The following is a 24,762-nucleotide window of genomic DNA, read 5'->3' as shown; positions in this document are numbered from 1 at the left end:
TTATTCAGCTACCTTACAGTAAAATTTAGAACTTTAAATGTTATGTAAACCTCCTCCTATTATGTGTTGTAAATCAGATTACAAAACGTTAATCTTAAAAATAAGTAACATTGATCTTAAAAATAATGTATTATTACTATATATTTCTTTTGGGGGTTATTTCAGCTTTTACAAATGGAAGAGAGAAAAAGATCTGGAAAGTGTAAAAATTGCTAGGCTAAATATATTTTAATTAAAGTAGCTTAATCCTTTTCAGATCTAATTTATAAACATAATGGTTATAAAGTAGCATTTAGTGACCCAAAGCTTAGGTCTTTAAAGCAAAGTTGAGTGTTAAGCTTTGTATGTAAAATAAAATACAGGACCTAAATTAAAGAGCTTATTATTTTGCGTTATCCCTAAAACATTTTGAGCATCACAATTACATTTTCACAGCATTTATTAATTTTTAATTAGACACACTGTATTGGTCTTCTATATTATTCAAAGGTAATCAATATAAAACATTTGATTTGCGGTCCTTCTAAAACCACAGACAAAACAAATAATTAGAGCAATTCAGGATGCATCTGGAAAACACATTTGAAATTGATTTATTTCATAGTGATAACTAAAGAACAGGATTTCAAGTGCAATTTGTTATTATAAGATAAATATCAGGAATGCTCCATTAAAATGTTGGCACATTCATTTTATTGAAGAGTACTGATGCAAACTAATGGCCTTTATAAGTGTGAGAGTCTCTCTTTCCTCTGTTTTTATACATAGTACAGACACTATTCACAATTGTTTATATTTTAGTATTTTGTTTTGTGAATAGCGTGGAATTATCATTTTATTCCATTTAAATCTTAATAATCTTATTTCATTGAAGCAGCCAGGTAAAATCACTGAAATGGTCCAGTTTAATAATGAAAATTCCAAACAGTATTGATTCTCAGCCATTTTCTATCTGCAATGATTGATTCAGCATTCCTCCCTGGGTTCCTTCACATTGAGCACTCTATGTTTCAAGAAATGAGTTCAGTAATGTTAATGCTGTAACAGGCAATTGTCCTTGCTAAAAACATTGGCCTTCATGGCAGAAAGAAGATGGTGATTGTTGGTTGAATTGTCTGACTTCTTTAACCACAGCACACAGATGATCAATTGTAGCACAGTTTTCATGGCTGCACCTGTCATTTATTATGTAGAGCACAATAAAAGGTATTGGGTATATTTCACATAATTCATCCAGTTGAAGGGTTTCGGGTGATGTGACATCTTCGATTGCTTTGTCAACTGAACTTCCTGCATTGTGTTACTGTAATGCAATTCACTTTGAAAGAGAGCCATTAAACTTGACAATTAACAGACACAGCGGCTTACATTGTGTTAAAGGACGCAGAATTTAAAATTTGGAGACAGATTTTAATTTGAGTCAAATTTAAAGATGTGTCTGCATGCAAGAAGCCCACCTTTACCACTTCTGAGTAGGAATATTCCATTTGAAAACTGAAGGTTGAAAGGGGGGATCCCTTTTTCTTCTGAGAAGTGAGCGTGGGTTACCCAATGTACTGGGAAACCATAACCACTGCAGCCCTTGGTCTGCATATGAAATGTCAATTATTTGCAATGCACTACTGTGTTAGTATTTTGTCCTGGAGCTTACTTAAAAGTTATGTATCTGCCATAGAGGTATAATGTGTATTATGTCATACTTATGTTCACTGTTCTGATCTTTGATCTGTGGTCACATTCACACATGGGACCTACTAAGCAGATATTAAACGTCGTAAACCTCACATCGCCATAATTGTGATGACCTTTAATAAGTTCAGGATGTAAGAAAATCACATGAGGGGAATGGGAGCTCTCAGAGCTTGCACATCAGCTCAGAAACCCTCTCAAAATTTGATATAGTTCTGTAGAAAACAATATTTATGTTGTGAGGGTTACTAAAATATAATTATGTAGTTATCAGTAATGTATTTCCCTAACTCTTTCATGATCTTTTTGGTTTTTTGGTTTATTTTTAACATCAAATACAAGTCTTTTCAAAGTTTGTTTTTGGAAGCAGCGAATGTTGTATTCCTTTGTCCATGTCAGAGGGTACCCGACAAGGGGCTTGTAAGTGAAGGGCCAGGGAGCCACGGTCACAGAGAAGCTGCAGCAGGCTCTCTCTTCCAGAAGCCCTGGGGATAACACACTCAGCAATGTTCAGTGTCAAGTGATGACAGGCCGGGGTAAATGGAAGGGCTTCAGAGATGCCTCGCTCTCTTGTTCCTGAGGAATACTGGCACACTTCCAGGTCTGGCTGCTAACACCCCATAAGCAGCAGCTGGTAAGTAACATTAACAAACAGAGCCTGGAGGCTGCCTGCATTCCCGTTCCCCGTTTACCAACTGCTGTGTGGTGAAACAGCTGGATCAGAGGAGACAAGGCCCAGGAGCACTGACAACAGCCTGCTGTACAAGTGGTTCGACTACAGATTTCTGCTAGCAATCTCTTTGATAATGATAGGCTTGGGCGCTGATATCCCTGTCATTTTTAATAATGCAGGGAAAGGAGAGAGGATGCTTAAAAGTTTGGAAATCCTACATCTGTTGGATGAGATATATATCTTGTAATTGGCATCTTTCATCAGAACACAAACTATGGGGGGGTAAGGTATCTCCTTTCAAGTTGTAATCTGTCTGCTCGTTTGTTGATGTTTGTGAATAAAGACTTCAAGATAACTTCATAAAGAAGCAGTTGACAATTACCTTTTGCACGGTATGGTTTCCTTTATGGGGGCAACTAACCTGCGAAGTGTTTTCACAGTTTTTGGGAGTAAATGCCGAAGGGCTTGGGAGTATATTTACATTTCATTTTCAAATAGTTTTTTACTAATTTGAACGTCTTTTCAGTACTAGATGTGATTTTAATCTGGTGCAATGTATCTCATTTTGTCATAACCTGTGGTTAGAAGTGTTATGCTTTCATCAGTCACCTCTTTGTTATCACGGTTTCTGTTAAACTGAATTACAGTAAATGTAGAAGTAGAGTAATTTAATGTTTTATAACTTAGCATCCAAGTAGATATGATTAATGTGCAGAAGGCAAACATTTTTTCATTATTATAGAGCTGAATTCAAACTCTCTACCTGAAGATACTGAAACATAAAATGTTCAAAATGGCAAGCTATTATAAGGTAATTTTGCAGAAGACTTTAAGATGTTGCACAGGAAATTACCTTGAAATAGTAACTGAGAACACATACTGTATATTGCATATACTTGCAAATGTTGTGGAACAGCTACAATAATTAAAAAGTAGATATTAATTCCTTGATTTTTTTAAAATTTTTGTTTCATGTGAGATGAGTTAGTAAACATGAATAATTAACAAATATTTTCAGTGACACTATTTTATAAAGTGCAGAATTTGCTTTATAAGTTTATAATAAATACAGTTGTTAACACTGAAATACAGTAACTATCATTAAAGTATTCATAAACAACATATGTGACTTAAGTTAATATCCAGGTAGTTAGTCACTAGTACGGTTCACTTACTAGAAGATCATTCTGTTAATATTGTCTTCATATATTACTGGTCAGAAGAGGTCACGATATGAATTTGTGTCACGTTAATATTTCAGTATGATAATGAAAGTTCTGATAATGTGAACCATATGATTTTAAATAATAAATCAATATCTTTAATTTACTAAATGTGCTTTAATTTACTGTCTTCACAAAATGACAGTAGTGGAGAAAAGTATAGATGATGTGATAAATTATAAATGTGTGATCGTGCCTTAAATGTTATATAATTATTCTATTAAAATATTAAATTTCACTTAAATGTTATATGATTATTCTGTTACATATTTATATTCTATGTTTGTATAAGAGTAAAAAGCAGTATTTAACCCTAGTGTAATCAAGCTATTGACCTCAATTAAAAGCACATAGAGGACGCAGGGATGCATGATAAAGGTGCAAGCATACATTTTGTTTAAATTCATAAATCCCTCTATTGTCACAGCTATACAACATGATTAATTTTGGTTGCACTCTAATAAACCAAATTGATGATCACAAAGTCAAAGAAATCCTGTCAGCATGTTAGCATGGGATAACTAGAAAAACTATCATGCAGCTTCCACAGACCAGACATTAATCTCTCCCTTTCATTTACATGTACCTACTATATCTTCTTTTTTTCTGGAAACCAGAAGGCTTAGGCATTCCGAATATACAACACTGGAAATATTTACGGAAACGAAAGGAAAAGAAGAGATTTATAATGCAAATTATTTTTAAAAGAAAATATTATTAAATGCATGTGTAATTCACACAGACTATACCTTATACTGCACACATTTCGGTTATGGGCTGTAAAATGGTGATCCTCATACAGTAATGTGTTAATTGCTTGGTTGCTATTTACAGCATCTTGGTAGCCCTTATTGCCAGAGAGGTTCTTTAAATGACGAAGGCCAGGCCATCTTTCTTAGTTTTCCATTCGCCACTTTTCGTTCCAGATATTTTTCACCACATTTGCCGTGCACATAGAGTCCTTGTTCTGTTGAAAAATAAACTTGCCCAATAAGATGCTTTACTGATAGAATGGCACAGGGGATCAAGCCGTGCTTGTACCTGTCAGCAGAGAGGGTACCCTAATTTTTATGTAAATCGTTGGCAGCGCTGGCTGAGATGCAACCCCAGAACTGTATGGTGCCACCCCCATGCTTCGCTGGCTTCACTTCACCGTGCACTGATTATTACACCCCTCTCCAGTCCGCCTTCGAAAAAACTGCCGTTGGTTATTGCCAAAGCGCTCAAACTTGGACTCGTCAGCAAAGGCTATGTTTTTGCAAGCTGGATCTTCCCACTTCAGCTTTTCTCTTCTCTTGCCTCCCCTCAGTGATGGTTTCTGAGCAGCTACGTGCCCATAGAGACCGTTCTGTGCTAGTGTATCTCTTGCTGTTCTTGAAGTAACTTTATCTCCCAAACTTGTAGGAAGGTTATTCATATGCTCTGTACCAGAATATCACATATCATGTATAAAATTTACCGTGAAGAGCTTGAGAGAATTTAGATTTTCTGCCTTAGCCTCTTCGTATTTCTATCTCAACAGTGGTATTATTGCCTGTACTTGTACTGTATATGCCATGAGCTGCTGTGACACTGTCTTATTGATTTCTTGACAAACAGTTGTATTTTATCTATATAATGCTATATGAGGTAATATTTCATTTTAGAAAAACTAAACTAATGTTATGTAAGTTATTACCTTTGTGTACACTCTTTTTGTTTCCATATGTATTTCTAGTACTGTATCATTTTATTCTTTAATATTAAACTAGTTATTGCCTATACATTCAAAAGAAAAAATTTTGTAAAACCAATAACATGTAATAAAGTGCTGGACTAAAGTGCTATTAGATCAAAATCAGAACCCAAGAGAAGACATTGAAAGGCATTAATTACATATTATAATTGGGGCTAGGAGTTTGCCTCAGAAAATGTGAGCCTAGATCACAGTCATGCTGAAAACCACAAAAAATCTGAATGAGAATAAAGTCATGAGGAGAAACAGTTATCCACGATTTTTAATAACTCATATGGTGCCTAGCGTGCACATGTTGAACAATTAAAATAATCTGGAGGCTTTTTTAAAATTTGCTCTGGGATTGCAACTTCTAACTCACACTTAGCCTCTAAACTAAGTGGAGAATACAGGCACATGTACATAGTTGATAATTTACAATTAGTATAAATGTAAATTAAAGGCAAACACATAACAACGAAACAATAGTAAGTTTAACTGATTAGAGTCAATTTCAGTCCCGGTCAATTGCTTCAAGATGGCTTCAGCAGCTGTTTCCCTAACCTTTAAGACTGAAATCAAAAGTAAAATGTCTCTCTGCTCAGCTGTTTCTACTGTGATAGTCCAACACTTTATTTTTTTTCCTCTTCAGAATTTATACTGGTATAATATGTTGTACATTGAGATTAGCCAACTTTATAGAGCACCGTTGTTTGCTGAGAAGATTTTGACAGAGTGAGAATGGTCTCTCAAGCATCAACACTGTTTACTGCTGCTATTGAACACTATCAGCTACAGGCACAGCAGATACAGCAAGTGGTGGTAATAGTGAACACTGCTGATGTTCACAATTTAGAACATGTTAAAATAAATTGTTACATTATATGTCAATCAAAATTAGTGATGGCAGTTATGGCATTTGTGATGTACTACAGTGTTATCTTCAAACAACGGGATGTCCTCAAACTTCTTTCTCATGCATATTTAAGTATTTAGCTTGATTTAGGTCAAAGACAGGCTTTGACAGCTGCTATTCTGGACAGCTTGGGCGTGCTCAAACCACATAGGCCTATTTTCTGAATTAAAGGAAAATGCAGTTTTTGGGGTGTGGTGGCTCAGCATGGTGACACAGTGGTTAGACGTGCAGCCTTGCAGCACTGGAGACCTGGGTTCAGTTTCAGACCTGGGCTGTTGTCTGCCTGAAGTTTGTATGGTCTCCCATGTTCACATGGGTTTCCTCCAGGTACTCCAGTTGTCTTCCATAGTCACGTACTTGTACTGTAGGTTAACTGGCTTCTGGGAAAATTAACCTAGTGTCTGCGATTATGTGTGTGTGAAGGATTGGCATCCCATGCAAGGTGAACCGTGCTTTGCTCCCATTGCTTACCAAGCTAGGCTCTGGCTCCTCCACTACCCTGAAGTTGATGAAGTGGTTAAAAATGGACGGCTGTTTTGTTGAAAGTTAAAGATGTATAACCAAAATTCATGGACATCAACAACAATCACTGTAACTGTGACACTAGTACAAATGTGCCCAGCTTAAGTATGATTCAGAGGTGATTTGTAGAAAGGAGGCTGTTATGGGATTTAATGATTAAAAGCTTGTTTCTTTATTCATTACAGATGCAGGACATGACAAACACAGAATCATCCCGATACAACACTCACCCACAAATGGAAGCTTTGAGACCCAGGGTCCAGTCTGTTATGCTGCAGCATGGTCAGCTCACCACTATCAACCAGTCACAGCTCAGTGCACAGCTGGGATTGAATATGGGTGGAAATAATGTTCCTCATAGTTCCCCATCACCTCCAGGAAGCAAATCTGCAACCCCGTCTCCTTCTAGCTCAGTCCATGAAGATGACGCTGATGAGACATCAAAGGTACATTAAATGTAAACTTCCAATTTTTCCAGGCTTGCATAGTGTATTCATGAATGCTTTAAAAAAGGAAGAGCCACATCAAATACATTCAAGTGCATTATGGCAGTATGCAGTAGCATTATTCAAAGCCATGGTTTCCTTTGTCCATTCCATGGTGCCTTTCATTTTATTCCTCTTGATTTACTTAAATTGGAAACTATAGCAGCCTGACACACACAGTTTATGGCAAAACTGCAGTGTTAGAATAATTGCAACTAACACACATAAATACACATACTGTACAATGCACATACTCTTAACTTTAAAAGTGAAATATATTATGCACACCCTGAGTGCAGTTTCCGGGCAGGTTGGAGACATGTAGCAGCCAGTTACTGCCCTGGTATGCTATGTGTGCCCTTTGGTGAGGGAGTTACAAGATTGGCTTTCGTGCTGAAAGTCTGGAGTTATATTAAAGAAGTGTGTGTGTTTTCAGTTGGTTAGTTGGTGCGTGGATTTGGCAAGTCCAGTTCAAGATCCTTTCATGCAATTATTTGTTTGAGTGTCAGTTAGGTATAATTTTAATTATTTTGGTGAAAGTGATAAAACAACTAATTTCAGCTGACATTTTTTCTTCCTTTGTGAAGGAATTAACAACACATTCAGTGAACACATTATGTCAAACAAGAAAGAATCTGTTCATGCTCCATGAAACCCATTTACAGACCTGAGTTGGAAGGGGCACAGAAAAATGTTAAGCAATATGTACTGCATGATTAAATTTGTATTAAAGAAAGATCTTTCTCATATTCAGCATTATCCAATGGCAAAACGTGTTGCATTGCTGTAGCTAGATAGAATCAAACTGTTGGCTTTTACTCCAACTTTATTTGCATACAACAAAATGCCAAAGAAGTATTTGAATTCAACTGGAATTGTAAATTACAAAAATACTACACAAAACATTTTTTTTACAAAAATAGTTCAGTAGAGAGTCAGCATAAAGTGTGAAGTGTTCCAAGGAAGTCATCAGGGGAAATCCATTATTATCTCAGAGAAAACTAATTTATTGTAAAACAACACCATCTCAGGAAACTGTACAGCAATGGCATTAACATCTGCTGTTTACTCAGAAAAGTGTATTTCCTGCTATCTTTTTCATATGACCTTGCAAGAGAGGCAGGATGAGGCAAATGAAATTAGACATTAAAGGAATTTTTTCTTCATGTTATACAGTATTACATGCTTTTCATCTGTTTAGAATTATAATTTAGTAATTAGAATCAGAACACATAGGACACTTCTTTAGAAAATAAACAAGATTCATGTCACTAATTTCTATGAGATCAGAAATAGTAACACAATATAAATACTTCATTTATGTTTTTTGACTTGTCTTTCATCCCAGTTATTTATTTATTCTGCCACTACCAAACTCTGGGAAGCAAAGATCATAAAAACCATACTGTGTATGACAGAAGATTTATTTCACCACAGGCATCATGTGACATTAATCTCTCTCTGCATCTAAAAATGTGCATAAAACATAATCTATCAAACAATGGCTCTGTGTATTACACAGGTTCAGATTATTCATATTCAAAACAGAAACAGATTGATTTTATTTATGAACCGATACTAGCTGACATCCAGATTAAAGCGCAAAACTTTTTCTCTCACCTATGCATTTCAAGGGGAGGAATATTCTGTATTATGATATTCCTATAAAATATGATTTATGATTTAAACTAATCAATCCTGTAGTCTGGTGGTTGGCTGAACTGGTGTGATAGACAGGGGTCAGTAGGGCTGGCTTGGGTGGAGTGAACTAGATGCAGTTTATCTCTCTGCTTCCCAGCAGAGCCTGTTTCCTGCAAGTACGTATACTGTATATTGTTGTTGATCTGTCCTTCCTCCTCCTGGCCTGAAGCAGCCATTCTAGCTGCTAGTTGAACGGAACCAGCTTTTCAAAATGGGTGGGTCTGTTCATAAAAACACCAAAATCACTGTTTTTCCCCTTTATCTTTCTCATCTTGATTGGGTGGCTGATGTTTTCCTTGTGAAATAAAAATTTGGAAATGTTTTTTTCCGCTTGCTGTATTTTATTGTCTTTGCTTTTTTTTATGTCGCAGTTTACTGAAAACAGATATCATGCCTTGCAGATGAATGGGGCAGAAAAACGACCAGCTACTGACATAGGAAAGAAGCCAAAAACTCCAAAGAAAAAGAAGAAGAAAGACCCCAATGAGCCACAGAAACCGGTGTCTGCCTACGCACTCTTCTTTCGTGACACTCAGGCAGCCATCAAGGGACAAAACCCAAATGCCACATTTGGTGAAGTTTCCAAAATCGTCGCTTCTATGTGGGACGGCTTGGGCGAGGAACAGAAACAGGTGAAATACAATGATTTTAATAAAAATCCAGTATCCGTTTGTCTATATGTACATATGACATCAACCATGTTTTATGGGTACTGCCTGACAAATACATGTCAAACAAAATAACTGCTTAGCAGTGATTTGTGACTCCTTAGAGTGGTTTTAAATCCTAAACTGTCAATATTTCATAAAGGAGTGTGTTATTTCTATCATGTTAGATTAAAAATAGAGAAAAACAACATTGCCCTTGAAAGGAGTTTACATATACCAGAATTATGAGCGATCTTTTCCATGACCCATTTTTTTTACTTTCAGGACACATTTCTGAGAAATATAAAACCCACAATGGATTTGGGTAGAAATTCTTTTCCAGGATTCTTTAAGCTTGATCCTAACCTTATCTCAAACACCACACCCATTACACATTCTTTATTTCACATGAAGCACCTCATCTCATGTCCTGTGTCCGAACCTCAACTGTGGCAGAAGTGAATTTTCATGCAAATATGTTTTTATATTCCACTGAGATCCATAAAGTAAGCAGTATGTTAACCCAACAGGTGTCAGTCAACATTAATGTTAAGTATTGAAATTGTGCTGTAAAATTGGGCTCTTTATGTCATTCCACCTTCTATGACATTGTTAAAAAACAAAGGCGTTGACAGTATTAGAGAAGGAATACATATTGTGGTTTTCTATCAGCTCTATGTTTATTTTTTAATTCCACACATCCTGTCCCATGCCTTATGCACCAATTTTGTACTGTATAATCTACGAAGTAAAGATGCACACACCGTTTGCAAATAAGGAATATTATAAATGTGTCAAATGACATATCACTCATCTCCATTATTTTTACAATGAGCAGTAAATGATTACAATAACAAATTGTATTTGGTTTATTTTGGTTTCATTAATACAATATGTAGTTTATGTTTATGAAAGTGAAATTAAAAATAAAAGTTAAACAAAAGCACATATCCACATTTTGTGGATAATCTTTTCATAAAATATTTTTAATTAAACATATCTATTTTTTCATGTGTATCAACACATGTATATAATATATAATCCATCCACACCAAATGTGAATTTGGTGTGGACAATCTTAATGTGACAATCTTATTAATTTATGTACACTTTCCAAATCAACATACTTTAGAGTCTGGGATGGATCTCTTTCTTTATCTTTGAAACATTCAAATTAAGCCATTATCTTTCAATATCTTGGTGTGTTGTAACCCTTGAATGCATTGCAGTACCAGCAAAGCCAAGCAGAAAATATCGCTGAAGGCTGAAATAAAATGTTTTTCACAAGAAATGTGAAATACAGCTTTGATCTTCTTTTCAGAGGAACTGACAGCTGTTATCAACTCATCTGAGTGATTCATTGTACGTCAGTTAATTTTGCTTGAAAAGGGAAAAGGAAATTTAAGAGCAAACATTTCTGGAAGCACTAAAATATGTGAAGAGAACTAATTAACATTATTTTTCCCATTCATCCAAATGTACTTGTTGTCAGCAGTTGCTTTAACATTATAGATCCACATAGCCCTATAGCATGTCTTCAAGCTATCACAGAGACAGCAAACAGGTGATATTAAAAATACTTAGCATATGTTTGGTTTAGGGCTGCATAGTTCACATGTTGCTCAGCAAGCAACAGCTCTGTATGATTTAATTCGCTCAATTCCTGTGTTTGATGCCTCACGAAATTACTGTTAATTTGTTAGAGAGGGGCAGCCTGGACACAAGTGCGAAGAATTTAATTTTCTATCCTTCTTTCCTGCTGATACGTTTTCTTTCCCCTGGTAGAAGTGGCAAATGTAAACAGTTAATTTGCTTCAATTATGAGCCTGCCCTCCTGAATTAGAAGCAGCAGGGAAACGATGAGACAGAAATGCACTTGTGAAGCAGCCAACAAATCCTCAGAGCCCACAAACCACTGTCTTCTCTGAATCGTCAGTAATTCCATTAATTATATGTCCAGTCAAGTCAATCAAATCAGTAACTCCTCTGCAGCATTACTCTGATAGCAGAGCTCACATCATGGCTAAGTCTTTCTTCTTCTCCTTGGTATAAATTGTGAAAGAAATACAGTTTTTATGGGATTTATTTTAGAATTGATTGGGGTTTCTGCAGACTTGTGCAGTCTTACTATTTTTTTTTCAAATTTATTACTTTTTTAAATATAAATTGAGATAAAAGTGGTTTTAAAATTTAAATGACTTTGTGCATTTTATTTAATGTGTTGCAAATTAAGACAGACATACCATAGGCTTAATCCTATAGATCTGTCATTAGTGCAAAATATCCTACTAATTGATTATTAACATTTGATTTGGCAAACAAACTTTAAAATAGATGTTCTAGTTTAATTTAGCAAAATAAAACAATTAGAAGCAGAACACTCTCATGCTTTATGCTAAGTTAATCTAAAATGCAGTAGGTTTAACTGTAACAATTATAAAATTAAATGGCAGGGGAACTCACAGCTTGAAAATCTGATGAAACTTTCATCAACAGTAATATCCCACCTGGGATTTGAACCCACAACTTCCCAGTTCCTTTACTATTTCACACTGCTGCTCGTGTTACAATGGTTCATAACCATAGGAAATGAGAAAGGGGCACATTTGACTAACCAGTTGTGAAAAAACGGATCTGTTGAAGAACTACAAACATTAACAAGTCAAAAACATACAAAGGCACTTTGATAGAATACAAATAAAGCTTCTATAACCCCCCTGAGGTCTTAATTTATAAAATACCACCTTTTTATGTATATGCCTTTAATGACTTAATGTGTTCTATTAAGAACCCATGATTTCATCATAAAAGGGCAAATATAATTGCAAAACAGTCAAATGCATATTTAGCCATCTCGCTAACAGTTCGAATCTGACAGCCCTACAGGACAATCCTGCATAATTTACACAAATATTAAACTGTTAATACAGAACGATAGTGTAATAAAGCTAATATTTATTATATATATATATTACATAATAGTAAAAATAAAGCTTTAATTAATGTTTAGAAAGTGAACAGGCAATCTATGTACATTGGAAAGACCTCAATGTTTAAGTAAGACCTAAATTATGTTAGTTAAATTGTATGTGTCTGTTTGAAAGAATAATCAGCTGTCTTTCTTAATTGTACTTGACATATAAAGTCTGTGTAATAGAGGGTTGCTATGTGGGTCTAGCTGAAATGTCATGAGGGCAGCTGCACTAAAGAGCTGAAAGAAGTAGTCACAGCTGCTAGAGATAAAGAGGAGAAAGGAATGGATAATAAACAGCCCAAAAGAAAATAATATAGGGAGCATTCGTAAGTAATGACTTATTGTACTATTCTGCCAGCAGCAACAAAAAGATTACAGATCATAAGGGTACTGTAGCTAACTGAATTAGTAGGAATGATTGTTTATGGGTGCTGAGAACTTTTTTTCAATTATTATTTTGCAGTTATACAAAAAGAAAACAGAAGCTGCCAAAAAGGAATACCTCAAGCAGTTGGCAGCTTACAGGGCTAGCCTGGTTTCTAAGGTAAGTGTGCAATGTGCATATTTAATTTATACGATCAAAGTTGAGGCTATTTCAAGGAGCTAAGGTGACTCCCTACTGCAAATCCTATGAAATATTCCTTTGAATTGGTGCATTGTAATGACCTAAATAATATAAATTATTAACTTCACAATTGAATCTACAAGTAACATAGCCCCAGCTGGGGCCTTTGATAAGTAAAGACATGCACTACTTGTAAAGCATACAAGTGGGAAACTCGCAGAAGCTGTGAATAACTAATATTCAAACGAAGGACCCAAATCAATTAATTATACGCCTGTAGGGAAATACCATTCTAGAAAGAAAAGCAAACACTCTCCAGCTCCCTTTCCAGTAAAAACACTCTTCCTTCCAAGGATAGAAGCATTCTGCAGATCAATCCTAAATGAGAAGACTTTTCACCCTTGCCTCAGTTATTTCTGCTTCTGAATAAATTACATTTTTGCTAAATAAAATTGGCGAAGAAGCCTCTTATTTTTATGCCGAGAAACAAGGTTTTAAGCGATAAAGCTATAGTGTTTTTTGCTGTTCATCACTGCATGACTTTTTAATGTTTAAAAATCAGTACAAAAGTTTATCACTGTTTATGTTACTGTTAAAACCTCAAATGTATATGATTTATTTGTATTTTTGGGTGATTTCACAGTAATTCTTGTAGAAATAAATCAGAATTATCAGTTGTTTCTTGGTTCAAAAGTACTATATTTGAATAACCTTGATTATAAATTAAACCCAGCATGATAGCTTGTGGGCCTCCACTGTAAACCTCAGAAATTTGGATTTAACTTGCTAATAATTAAAACTGTTGATATTCTATGGTTAATTGATAATGCCCAAATATTAAGTGTTTAAGTAAAAAAGGAATTTAATGAATTTCACCAGTAGCTATGCACTTCTTAAATCTGCCTTTAGAACTGCACCCTTTTATAATGCTGTCAGGAATGAATTTTTAACAAGATGGTCGATTTCAAATGGTCAGCTTACAGTTTTGTAATTGGTTGTTCTGTTGGTGATGGGTTAATAAAGACATACAAATCCTTTTCTCTGTATGATACATACAGTAACAGATTTTAAATATTGTGTGATCTTATGTTAAGTTGTAAGCTACGTAAGTGCTAAAAACAAGGCGGTGGTTTAAAATGTATTTGTGGCCATACTTCGGACATTTCTGGGAGACTGTGTATTTCCTGGTGCTCGACTGTAAGCTTATATAGTAATGAAGTAGCAAAGGTAGAGGTAGTCAATCACAGGCTGGAAGAACAGACTGTAAAGATCAACTCACAACCAACACCTGTGGATCTTGCTTGAATTGATGGCCTGGTGGTAGTTACAAGCTGATTTTTCCTATCGTCTTTCTCAGAGTTACAGCGAGCCTGTTGATGTAAAAACATCCCAGGGTTCACAAATGATGAACTCCAAGCAGCAGGTTTTCCCTGGAGCTGCGCAGTCTCATTCGGGAATGTATATGGGATCTCCTTATCATCAGCAGCCCGGAATGAATCCACACTTGCCTGCCATGCATCCCAACCTTCCCCGGAGTATCGCCCCCAAGCCCAACTCACAGATGCCGGTGACTGTTTCCATAGCCAACATGGCAGTGTCTCCAACCCCCCCTCTCCAAATAAGCCCACCTCTGCACCAGCACCTAAGTCTCCAGCAACATCAGTCTATCACCATGCAGCAGCAGCTAGGCAATCACCAGTTACCACTTCATTCCCCATCAATGCAGCAGGTCAGTACTACATCTGTTGTCTTCTCTCTTAAAACCCACTTTGACTGTTTGTAAAGCGCCTTGCGACGATGCATCATGAAAGGTGTGATCCGAAGTAAAGATTACGGTTCTAACATCGTGTCTCAGGAGCCAAAGCGAATGTTTTATTATTTACCCCCTGGCATGACGAAAAATATGGAACTGAAGAGCATTTCCATTCCTTTCACGCAATGAACTCTTGTGGTAGAAGAAGTTCAGCCGTATGGAGGAGCTCTTTTGGATGATTTCAGAAAATATGAAGAATGTCATGTGCTGTTACATAATTATAGAAAAGTAATGTCTGATAGGATTTTAAATGTATTACTTGTTGACAATTTAATTGCTTTTACTATATATCAATAGAAATATTAGTAAATATCTTAATAATGGAATGCATGTGAATGAATGATATAAGAATTGCAACAAAAATATTTCCAAATATTTTTGTCTTTCTAGTTTGGTTTCTTAGATGGTGGATGATATGACTAATATCCCACCATTGTTTTGATATAACACAGGCTATATAAAATACACTTGAGGTCAATGTGTTAAATGTAATAATTTGAATCAGGTGTCCTTCATAGTCATAGTATTAGAAAAATGACTTGTGGCAATGCATATGAAGATTAAGTTATTTTAATTAGAGATTTCTGTAAGGAGGAAATTATCAATTAAAATTCCAATCTCAGTATGTAATCAGGTAAGTACAAAACTAAATTACAAACCTGTTATATTTCATACAACATCTGACATGTTTTTGACACAATATCTATCTAGCTACAGTGTGTGTATATATACTTTATGTATGTGGGTGGGTGTGTAGCATGTGTTAGCTATATGCTCCCATTCCATTTGTCAGGATTTCCAGTTCTCCTTTCTATTCCTTGCACTCTGAATGAGGTCAAGAAAGAAATCATTAATATCTGTCAGCTTGCTTTATAACCTTACGGAAAAATCTTTGTATGATATCGCACAGACAGATTTTCAATTTTCTCTTGTAATAAACAGATGCATTAGGATTTGGATGTAATTTAAGGTTGCAAAAAAACATTGAGATTGATGAATACATCAGTTGGGAAGACAAAAAAACCCTGGTATCTGATGAAAACACCTCTTCAGACAGGCAGGAAATGAAATTAGTTCCCAGTAAAGTGTAGAGATGGGGATCAGTGTTCAGTTTGGCTGCAGGCTTTTTAGGAGTTGATGCTGCAGCAGAGAGAAACTGCTAAGGCTACAAAAATCTAATTAAAGAGCAAATGTCCCCTTTGACATCAAATTAATCTCTATCAGTGCCTCTTCTTTTTGATTTCTCTGTAACACTGCAACATGAAACTTTAAATTCCAGCCGTGTTTCAAAACATTGAGTAATTTTCTCTTGAGGATCACACTGTGAAATACTAAATTATTTTTTTCTTTTTTAATTAGACCTGTAAGCACTCAATTCTCTAAGCCTGATTTCTGTATTATTAATGTTTATCAATGACTGCAAAAGCAGACACTATTAATTTACTGCAGTTAGTAAAGCGTTTATTAGGCTAGCATTGTCTTAAACTATTTAGAGCAGATAGATGTTTCTTACAGTACATGTTTGGGAGTCTGAGGCTAGGTGTGAACAGGGGCTTGTTCAGCATAAACAATTGTAAATAACATTATCATTCCATCTACTATAGTGTTCCGGGATTAAGATGTTTTCACTAAAGACAATTATTCTCTCAAATTGAATTAGATTCACTTCGAACTGCATGGGTGAGAAATTGAAATGATTTAGAATGGGGGTTATCACCTCTTCAATCACAAAGCACCCTTGCATTTTTTTTTTACTTGGAAAATACCCACCCACCCCCACTCCCTGGTGAATCAGTTCAGTACTCCATTGCTGAGTACGCTATGAGTCACGTGATTTTAAATTTGGATTGTAGTGTAAATGATTCAGAAGAATTCCTGCATTCTGTTGGCATTTAATTACTTTACATACCAGACATTAAATGGTGCTTTTTCTATGGTAATATCTAATTTTAAAACAGAACTTCAGAAAGACACTAAAAACTAGATGCAACTGTCAGGTGAAAAACAGCATCTAAAATGGGCTGAATCTGTATCATAGTGTTTTCATTGTATAGTGAAGAAACATCTGAAGCAGTAGTGGTAGCATTCTCATACTGGCAAGGGATATAATAAATATCATAGTGCATGTAGGCGTACAGGTAAAGGCAGAAGACATACAGGTAGTACAATCACTTTTGCTGTGGTTACCATATGAAGCCAAAGCTAAATCTAAAGATGCAGAACTAACTGTACGATTGCTCTAGTGCAGGAAATCCCCATGGGCACACAGATGCACAACTGAATGTCTTAAGGTTAATCAGAAGGTGATGGTGGTCCTTCCTCATGAAATAGATTTGTGGGTGTATTAAGTACATCATCCACTGTCTGCTGTAAGGAATGTCTGCTGCTCAACTAGGCATGGCATGACTGGTGGCAACATAGATATCTGCACCAATGATCACAACAGGCCACACATACTGTAATCCATGAGAAGTCATCTGCATGCCGCAAACAGTGAGAGCTTGTCCACCAAACACTTTACTAACGATGAATTCAGAACACCAGCAATTGAATTAATCAATATTGAGCAGAATCAATTTGATCTTGTAGAATTATCATCCTACCATGGCAACATCATCTGCAAATATCACCTTTTGCCCTTCTCTTGCTCTCATGTTGGGAAATGTAATTACATGTAGGCCACCTCCAAACAAGGAAAATCCACTCTTTACCTTGGGCAAAAATGTCCCTGGACCTCAAACCTATAGTTCACTTCTGGGATATATCTGACAGACTCCACAAATTCCCCCAGAAATCTCCTGAATATGGGAGACATTCTGCAAGAAGAAAGGCATTGGGTACCTCCAGCACATCTTGATTCATTTGAGCCACTACGCACTGAAGAAACTCCTGCTTTGCCTCCAGTGGTAGAAAAACCCATTCTGGTGTCATGTAAAAATGACCTGTTAACCCCATGTTAACTCTTTAAACCTAGGAGTCACGCTTAGATTTTTTCACAATGATATCTCAGATGATGCTCTATTGGGATTAATCAAGTAGATGTCTTTTTTCTGGGCCTAAAATCAAAGCTGTTAGATTCTCATTTCTAACATGTATGCGCTTGCCTATTATTAATCATGCAGATTTAACTGGGGCTTCCTTTTGTCACCATCCTTGGCACATATTACTACATTCTCTTGCAGTAGTAGACCCAGTCTTCTGGCATGGAGGAGTTTTTTGCTGCCTGAGGAATGGCACTATGTGACTGCGATCGGCAGGGGTGAAGATGTAGTTGTCACTCATTGTTAACTTAGAGTTAGCAGGGTGACATCCTGGGACAGACACACTGATTCTTGCTTTACAGTGATCTTTTTGTTTCTAAAGCCGTACGCAATTTTCAGCTCATGTGAAATGGGTTGGGAGTGAAAAATATTTTAGGCAAGGACTCAAACCATCACTGTCTTTAAAAAATAAAGTGCTTTTATATTCCATTTGTCATCTATTAGGAAACCAGTCTAAATATATACTAGTTTAATATTTAAATGTGTCATTCCAGTGTTTGTTAGTTAGTAACTATCAAATGTATTTTTTGTTTCATAACTAAGCAAAGCAATTGTTTTTGACTGCTGTCATAATACCCCATAAGCTCTCATTCAAGCTCTAAAAATCAATTAAACAATCTCTAGTGAATTTAGAGGTGTAATTATACACTTTAAAATATAATAATAATTGAAAAGCAGAGCTTTTTATTTTACCATATTAAGGAATTATTGTGTAATGATGTCATTGTTTGTCTTTATCAATATTTTACATTAAGAAATAACATTGGTGTATGCAACCTCTTCATAAAAAAAGGTGTATGTGCTGCTATACAAAACATGGGTTAACTCAGCACTTTTATCACTCTTCTACAGGAAAATTAACTGATGCCGTGGCTGAATGTCATTTCAAACGTACTTTCTTTTCAAGTGGATTAAAAGATAAATTTATCTGAATGCCAATTTTAGATTACCATAGTGCTCCTTGTACTGCTATGTCAATCTTAGAGGAGGAAAAATGCTTAAACATCGCCTTTCTTATCCCACTTTAAGTTTTTAAGCTCTTTTCATAGATCTTGCTTTTATAGCAATAGTAAATCCAGTATAGTGTAATAATCTTCATTCGTTTTGCATATTTGTGAAGAGCAAATAAAAAACTGTGGTTGAACTTTGGTTAGCTCAGGCAGGGGGAGCAATACAAAGAGACAGATGGTGCCTTTGTGATTGAATGAAGGAGAAGAATTTCTGGGAACAATGCATGAATAGGTAGAATCTAACAAGCAAAAACCCAGCCACCTGCTGCTGGCTTCTTTCAGACAGACTCTCTTGTGCATTGCAGGGATTAACTTCCCTTTCAGTTTTCTTTTCTAGATAAGTACAGGAAAAGTCTTCAAATTAAAATATTTGCTCTCATTTTTTTCGCGTTTATGTTGATTTAAGCTCCCTTATTATACTGTAATATTGTATGAAATTCCAAGTGAAACCACTTTTGCTATCGCTTCAGTTTCATCAGTCAGATTGGCTGGCAGTGCTTTGTAGAATTCAAATTTAAATCTGTAAAGGCAACTGCTAAATACAAATGTTTGGAAAGATAGAACTTGCACAAGTTTTAACTTTACATGCCATCCTATACACAGACAATTATAGGCATACACAGGGTGTCACAGCACTGTTGAAGAGCTAGTAAGATAGCAAGTCATTCACTGGAATTCTTTTTGAACCCAAGACCTTGGTGGTGCAATTAACATAGAGAAAAATAAACTATGAGAAGCATTTAAAGAACCTCTATGTCTGTTATTTATATACATTTTTGTAATATATGTTGCTGTGCCTATTGAAACAGATCATTTTTAAAATCGAAAGCTATCATTTCATTAAGGGAATATAAAAACTATTTTAAAGTGCAACAAAATCACCATAAGAATAAATGATAAAACATAAAAAGCAACTTATTGTCAAACCCAGTCATTAACTGTACTGTCCAACCTGCTTGAATATAATATTGCAAAAGTCTGTGATAAGCTTTAGAAAGTGGCACAGTTCCCATTTCCTGTTGACACTGTTCTTATTTCCCGATAAGGAGATGACAGAAATGTGATAATCCATGCATAGTATAAATTGTGTGGTTGTTATGCGTGCGAACGTTAATGACTAACATTTTCCTTTTTTACACTACCTTTGTATATACCAGAGATTATCTATATCTATTTGTCTATATACAGCATATCTATATATAAACGAGATATCTTTTCCTCCTTTTTTTCCATCCCAGCAACATCGTGGGAGTTATAAAAACTTTCACTGGCTTGATTCTCCCTCTTTATACGATGTAAAACCATTACCTATTTCAAACCTTCTGTTTTCAGAACAATTGCGTTTTTAACCAACCTCCCTGGACCTTGGTATCTTGGCATAGTCGTGCGGCAGGAGAAGGGGAACGGTTTGATTATAAAGCAAAGAATTGGATAGATCACGAAGGTGCAGCCATGACCTCTGTAAGCCACGCCCCCACTGTGCTTGCTCATGATTATGCAATGTAGCCAGAAATCCCGAACCACACTTTTGACAGAATAAGTGAAAGCATTGATCTTAGAAATGACAACATGACCTTCATAAGACTGGTCTTGTAATTGCATCGCCACTACTTTCCTTACGTTTTGGAATGTTGGTAGTTTCGACTCAATTACCATGTCATCTTTCGTTTTCAAGAGAGACAGAGTACTTAAACATAACATTAGAAATTTGGCGGAGGGCATTACATCCCTCTAGCCTGTTTGATGGTCAGTGGGAAACCAAGGTAGATTATTCCACACTCCCATACCAGGGTTCAAGGTTTTAAATGCACTTCCACTAACAGTCTCTATTGAGGTAGTTAATTATCTACTGGTGGCTTCTGTGCCTCTTAAAATTCTTCTCCGTCTGGATTAAAGTGCAGTTTGTGATACAGCCATTAATCACAGCATCGTTCTACATTGGATGGGAAAGTATCTAGAGATCTCTGGTGATTTCCTTCATTGGTTTGTCTCCTATTTTGCTATCAGGAGCTAGTTTGTAATGTTTGTGTTAAATCTAATGTTGCCCCATTTACTGTGGGTGCTCCAAAGAGCTTGATACTAGTTTAGTATTTATATCTTGGTCAAACTCTTCACCGTAGACACCCAGGGTTCTGTTACTACTCTAATTACATTCAGATTTTATTTGCAGACTAAATCAGATGCCACTTCTGTGGTTTCTGCATTATATATATACTTTTCTGATATGAATATATGGATGCAACAGAAATTTCTCAAGGTAAACTGTGACTGAGGTTGTTCTCCAAGGCTCTCAACATCAACTTCACAAAAATCAGTGCTATTGTCCACAGTGCAGAAATCAAACCACTGATGGCAGGTAGAAATCCTAGCGTCACTCTGTGTCATTTAAAGTGTAGGTGTCTTTTTTCCCACTAGCATAAAATTTGCTCCATTACCTTCCTTGTTCTTGTCTATCTGGTGTTGAAATATAGTTATTTGTCTTTATTCAATCAAAATCTGCCTGCTGTAATGTCTTGAGTTTCTTCGAAGGTTCTAAATAGGCTTCAGGCACTTAACTCCTGTCCCCTTCACATTACGGTGCCTACCTGGGAAAAATAGATCCCAGGACCTTAAGGCTCTCAAGATAACATTCAAGGCCTTTAGTGGCCTAGCTCCAGTTTATTTTAGAGATTTACTGCATGACTTCAGTCCACCTATCAATATACAGTACATGTAATATCTCTGATACCAAATATCATACTCTAAAAACCTTCTAGAGGTTCTGTGTTAACATTTGTAAATCACACTTACATGTCTTTTCTCTAATGGTTTTAATGTATCATATAATTTTACTCTTGGTTTCCTTTTGTTTTTACTTCTGGTATATGTACTGTAGCTTGTGTGTGCTGCTGTACAGCACTTTTGAGTTTCTTGGAAAAAGTTCATAAATAAAATTGCGTTGTTAAAAAAAAATGCACTCTCAAACATAAGCCAATGAAGGATGAGGTAACTAGCTTGAGAATATGAGACATTTACACAAGGTTTTTGAAAAACAATTTGCCTTAAAAATAAAAGAAATCTAATTTTAACTCTTTTTTAAGTTTAATTGCTATGGAACAGGAGAAGACTTTAAATTTAAATTTTAACATTTTGACCCCTTGCGCTAGAGATTGCTTAATTTACGTACATTGTAGAGGAAGGTGAATGTTTTGCTATTTGCTAAGTCATTTATGCATAATTTGTTCATTCTTGCAGGGATACCCTCTTCAAGCCGAGTTCCAGAACATCATCAACTCCGCTTCCTCTGCTGGTCAGGTTGTGCCTCCATCAATGGATTACATTCGTTCTGGGTGTAGAAATCCTCCGCAACAGAGTGTGGACTGGAGCAATGACTACTGTGGTAATGGGTCAGTAATCATTTAAAACCTTGAAAATGTTTGGTCAATGTTAATACGATTCTAGTTAGTACGACAGTACCTGGCTCCAAATTTTCCCATTTCTAATAACCACAATGCAGAGGCTTAAGATGCACGATATGTAGTATTCTCATGTAATGTTCTTCTTTTCTCTTCTAGGAACCTGCAAAGGGATAAAGCTCTGTACCTCACCTGAACAGGTGAAATGTTCCTGTTCTCCAGTGTCTTGAAGTCTTCATAACTTTTGCCGTGTTCAGAGGGCTGAGGCAGTTCATCATCTCAATTGAAATTAAGTCGCTAAGCACTTAGAACCTTGAAATGTATATCTGAGTTCCTGATTTTACCTGCAAAGAGAGCAAAAACCTGTCTTTCTTATTTCTTAACAAATATTTTGAAAACTTTCATGGACCGATTCTTCTTTTGTTGCAAAAGAAATCTGGACAACATGGCTTTTATGTTGGTTTTTGCTGTGGAGTGCTGCACTAGTGAACTGCCTTAGAAACTGTAGTGTGTCTGCGAAAGAAATCCTAGAATTCTGTTGGTCTTAAAAATGAGTGTTAATAGGAACTACTAAAGACTTTTAATGGCTTGATATAGCACTCATAGTGAGTTTGTAAATAGATTCTGTTACACTCTCTTAGAGTATAAAAAAGGTAAACTTTTTTAGCTACAACATTGTTTTGAACTGGATATGAGCAGTTATTTCAGTCTTTTAAGAGGGATATTGAATTGGCAAATGTTCCTATTTTTTGCTTAATTTTTAAGGGAATGAATCCAGTAAATGACTATATTTTGCGAAAAACAAAAAAACAGTTATGTTCCCAAGTTATTTTAAAACACTTGATGGCATTGACCCATAGAGTAGCATGAAATATTTGATGATGTTAATAAATGAAATTTAAAAAAATAAGCAAAACAAGAAAAAATTTATTTTGTACTACATAGAAATGCTTTTTTGTATCACTTATGGTGTATTGATTAGTAAATGTCATTCAAATCCTCTGTGTAAAAAACTGCCAAATGCTTATCTGGTGTTTATTAGATGCAGTGACAGATTGGAAACAGCTAAATTATAACCTTGACATATGGCTGTGTATTATTATTGTTTCTTTATACTGTGTCTATATTTAATCTTTTTTTTTAATGGAACCTGTTGCGCCTATTTATGAAATAATAAATATAGGTGTTTGTAAGTAACTATGTTAGCGTTTAAAGATGTTTCTGTTTATTCTGGCAGAACAACCGTGTGAATACTTTATTCTTATTTAGTTTCTATTGTGTTAAAAAAAATAAAGCCAAACCTGCATTTTTTGTGCAGAAATCAATCAATGTGGTGTTGAATTTTTACTCCTTGGACTCATTGCAAACAGCAATACTGAAAGTATGTTCAGTGTAATGTTCAGTATTTAGTTTAACTGTACCGTTCTTCCTAACAGTTCTCTTGATGAAGCTTATATTAGTACTGTACTGTTCCACTTGTGTAGTTGCCTGAGGAGTTAAGAAACTAAGCTGCATTTGTACCAAGGGAGCAAGAATATGCCCTAGTGTCCTTTCTACCTCATCAAAGATGTATTTGAGTCAAGTATTCTATGAACTGTTTCACACATAATACCCACAAAAATAAGGAGACTTCTAGAACATAAGAACATCTGCGAATGAAATGTGGCTATTCTGCCAATCTAGCTTGTTTGGTTGCTAGTAGGTAATTGATATACATATGACCTCAAGCCAGTTTATCAGATTCAACATCATGGCTGGGTAGTCCCATCAGCTTTGATAAGGGCCTGTTCTCAATATTAAAAGCACTACTATACTGTACATTTTTGGTACTTGCCTGTAATATTCTACATCCATCTGTGTTGAATGCCATCTCCCAGATGTTTGGCAAGTTTTGAACTTTGGACAGTTTTGTCTAAATGTTCAATTCTGCTCCTAAAGGGCCAGTGTGTCTCTGTGTTTTCTAAATCACCGACATCTGATAAGCAGGAGCAGTAATTAACTTGGCTTGATTAAGCCAATAATGACCTGACCGTGGTTGAATGAAAACCTGAAGATACCTGCCAGAAATGGGATTTCACCCTCCTGGTCTGAATGTTTTTCAATTTCTTTTGAAGTTTCTACAGTGTTTGCTATTCCTCCTAATTGGGTATCTGCAAACTTCTATAGTTTACCTGCTGTACCAGAATCAAGATCATTGATATAAATCAAGAAGAGAAGTGGTACTAAGACTGATCTCTGTGGTACCCCACGATTTACAACAACCCCAATTTGGGCATTCACCAGTTTTTTGTTTCCTGTCCATTAATGCAATCTTAGTCCAAGTCCATGTACTATATTTATTTAAATACCTGTGACTTGAGTGCCTTCTGAAAGCCTAAATATAACATATCATAT

General features: G+C 35.8%; 1 protein-coding gene across 5 annotated transcripts in view; it reads left to right on the top strand.

The window, feature by feature from the left end:
• The window catches only part of tox (thymocyte selection-associated high mobility group box), a 111,312-nt gene extending 87,619 nt beyond the window's left edge, over positions 1-23,693 (top strand). For 3 of the 5 annotated variants that reach the window (XM_015353772.2, XM_015353770.2, XM_015353773.2), the window contains 6 exons: positions 6,923-7,183; positions 9,295-9,555; positions 13,008-13,088; positions 14,467-14,838; positions 22,208-22,359; positions 22,528-23,693. In XM_015353772.2, coding sequence (XP_015209258.1) covers positions 6,923-7,183; positions 9,295-9,555; positions 13,008-13,088; positions 14,467-14,838; positions 22,208-22,359; positions 22,528-22,564 — 1,164 coding nt within the window. In that variant the 3' untranslated portion in view covers positions 22,565-23,693. The remainder of the gene's footprint in view (positions 1-6,922; positions 7,184-9,294; positions 9,556-13,007; positions 13,089-14,466; positions 14,839-22,207; positions 22,360-22,527) is intronic. The other 2 variants (XM_006633911.3, XM_015353771.2) reach the window with 1 other exon arrangement.
• The last annotated feature ends 1,069 nt before the right edge of the window (positions 23,694-24,762 follow it).

Source organism: Lepisosteus oculatus, chromosome 6 (assembly GCF_040954835.1).
Source record: "Lepisosteus oculatus isolate fLepOcu1 chromosome 6, fLepOcu1.hap2, whole genome shotgun sequence".
In the NCBI taxonomy this organism is placed as follows: Eukaryota; Metazoa; Chordata; class Actinopteri; order Semionotiformes; family Lepisosteidae; genus Lepisosteus; species Lepisosteus oculatus.
The sequence above is the reverse complement of the archived record's forward strand: the minus strand, read 5'-3'. Positions and strand labels throughout refer to the sequence as shown.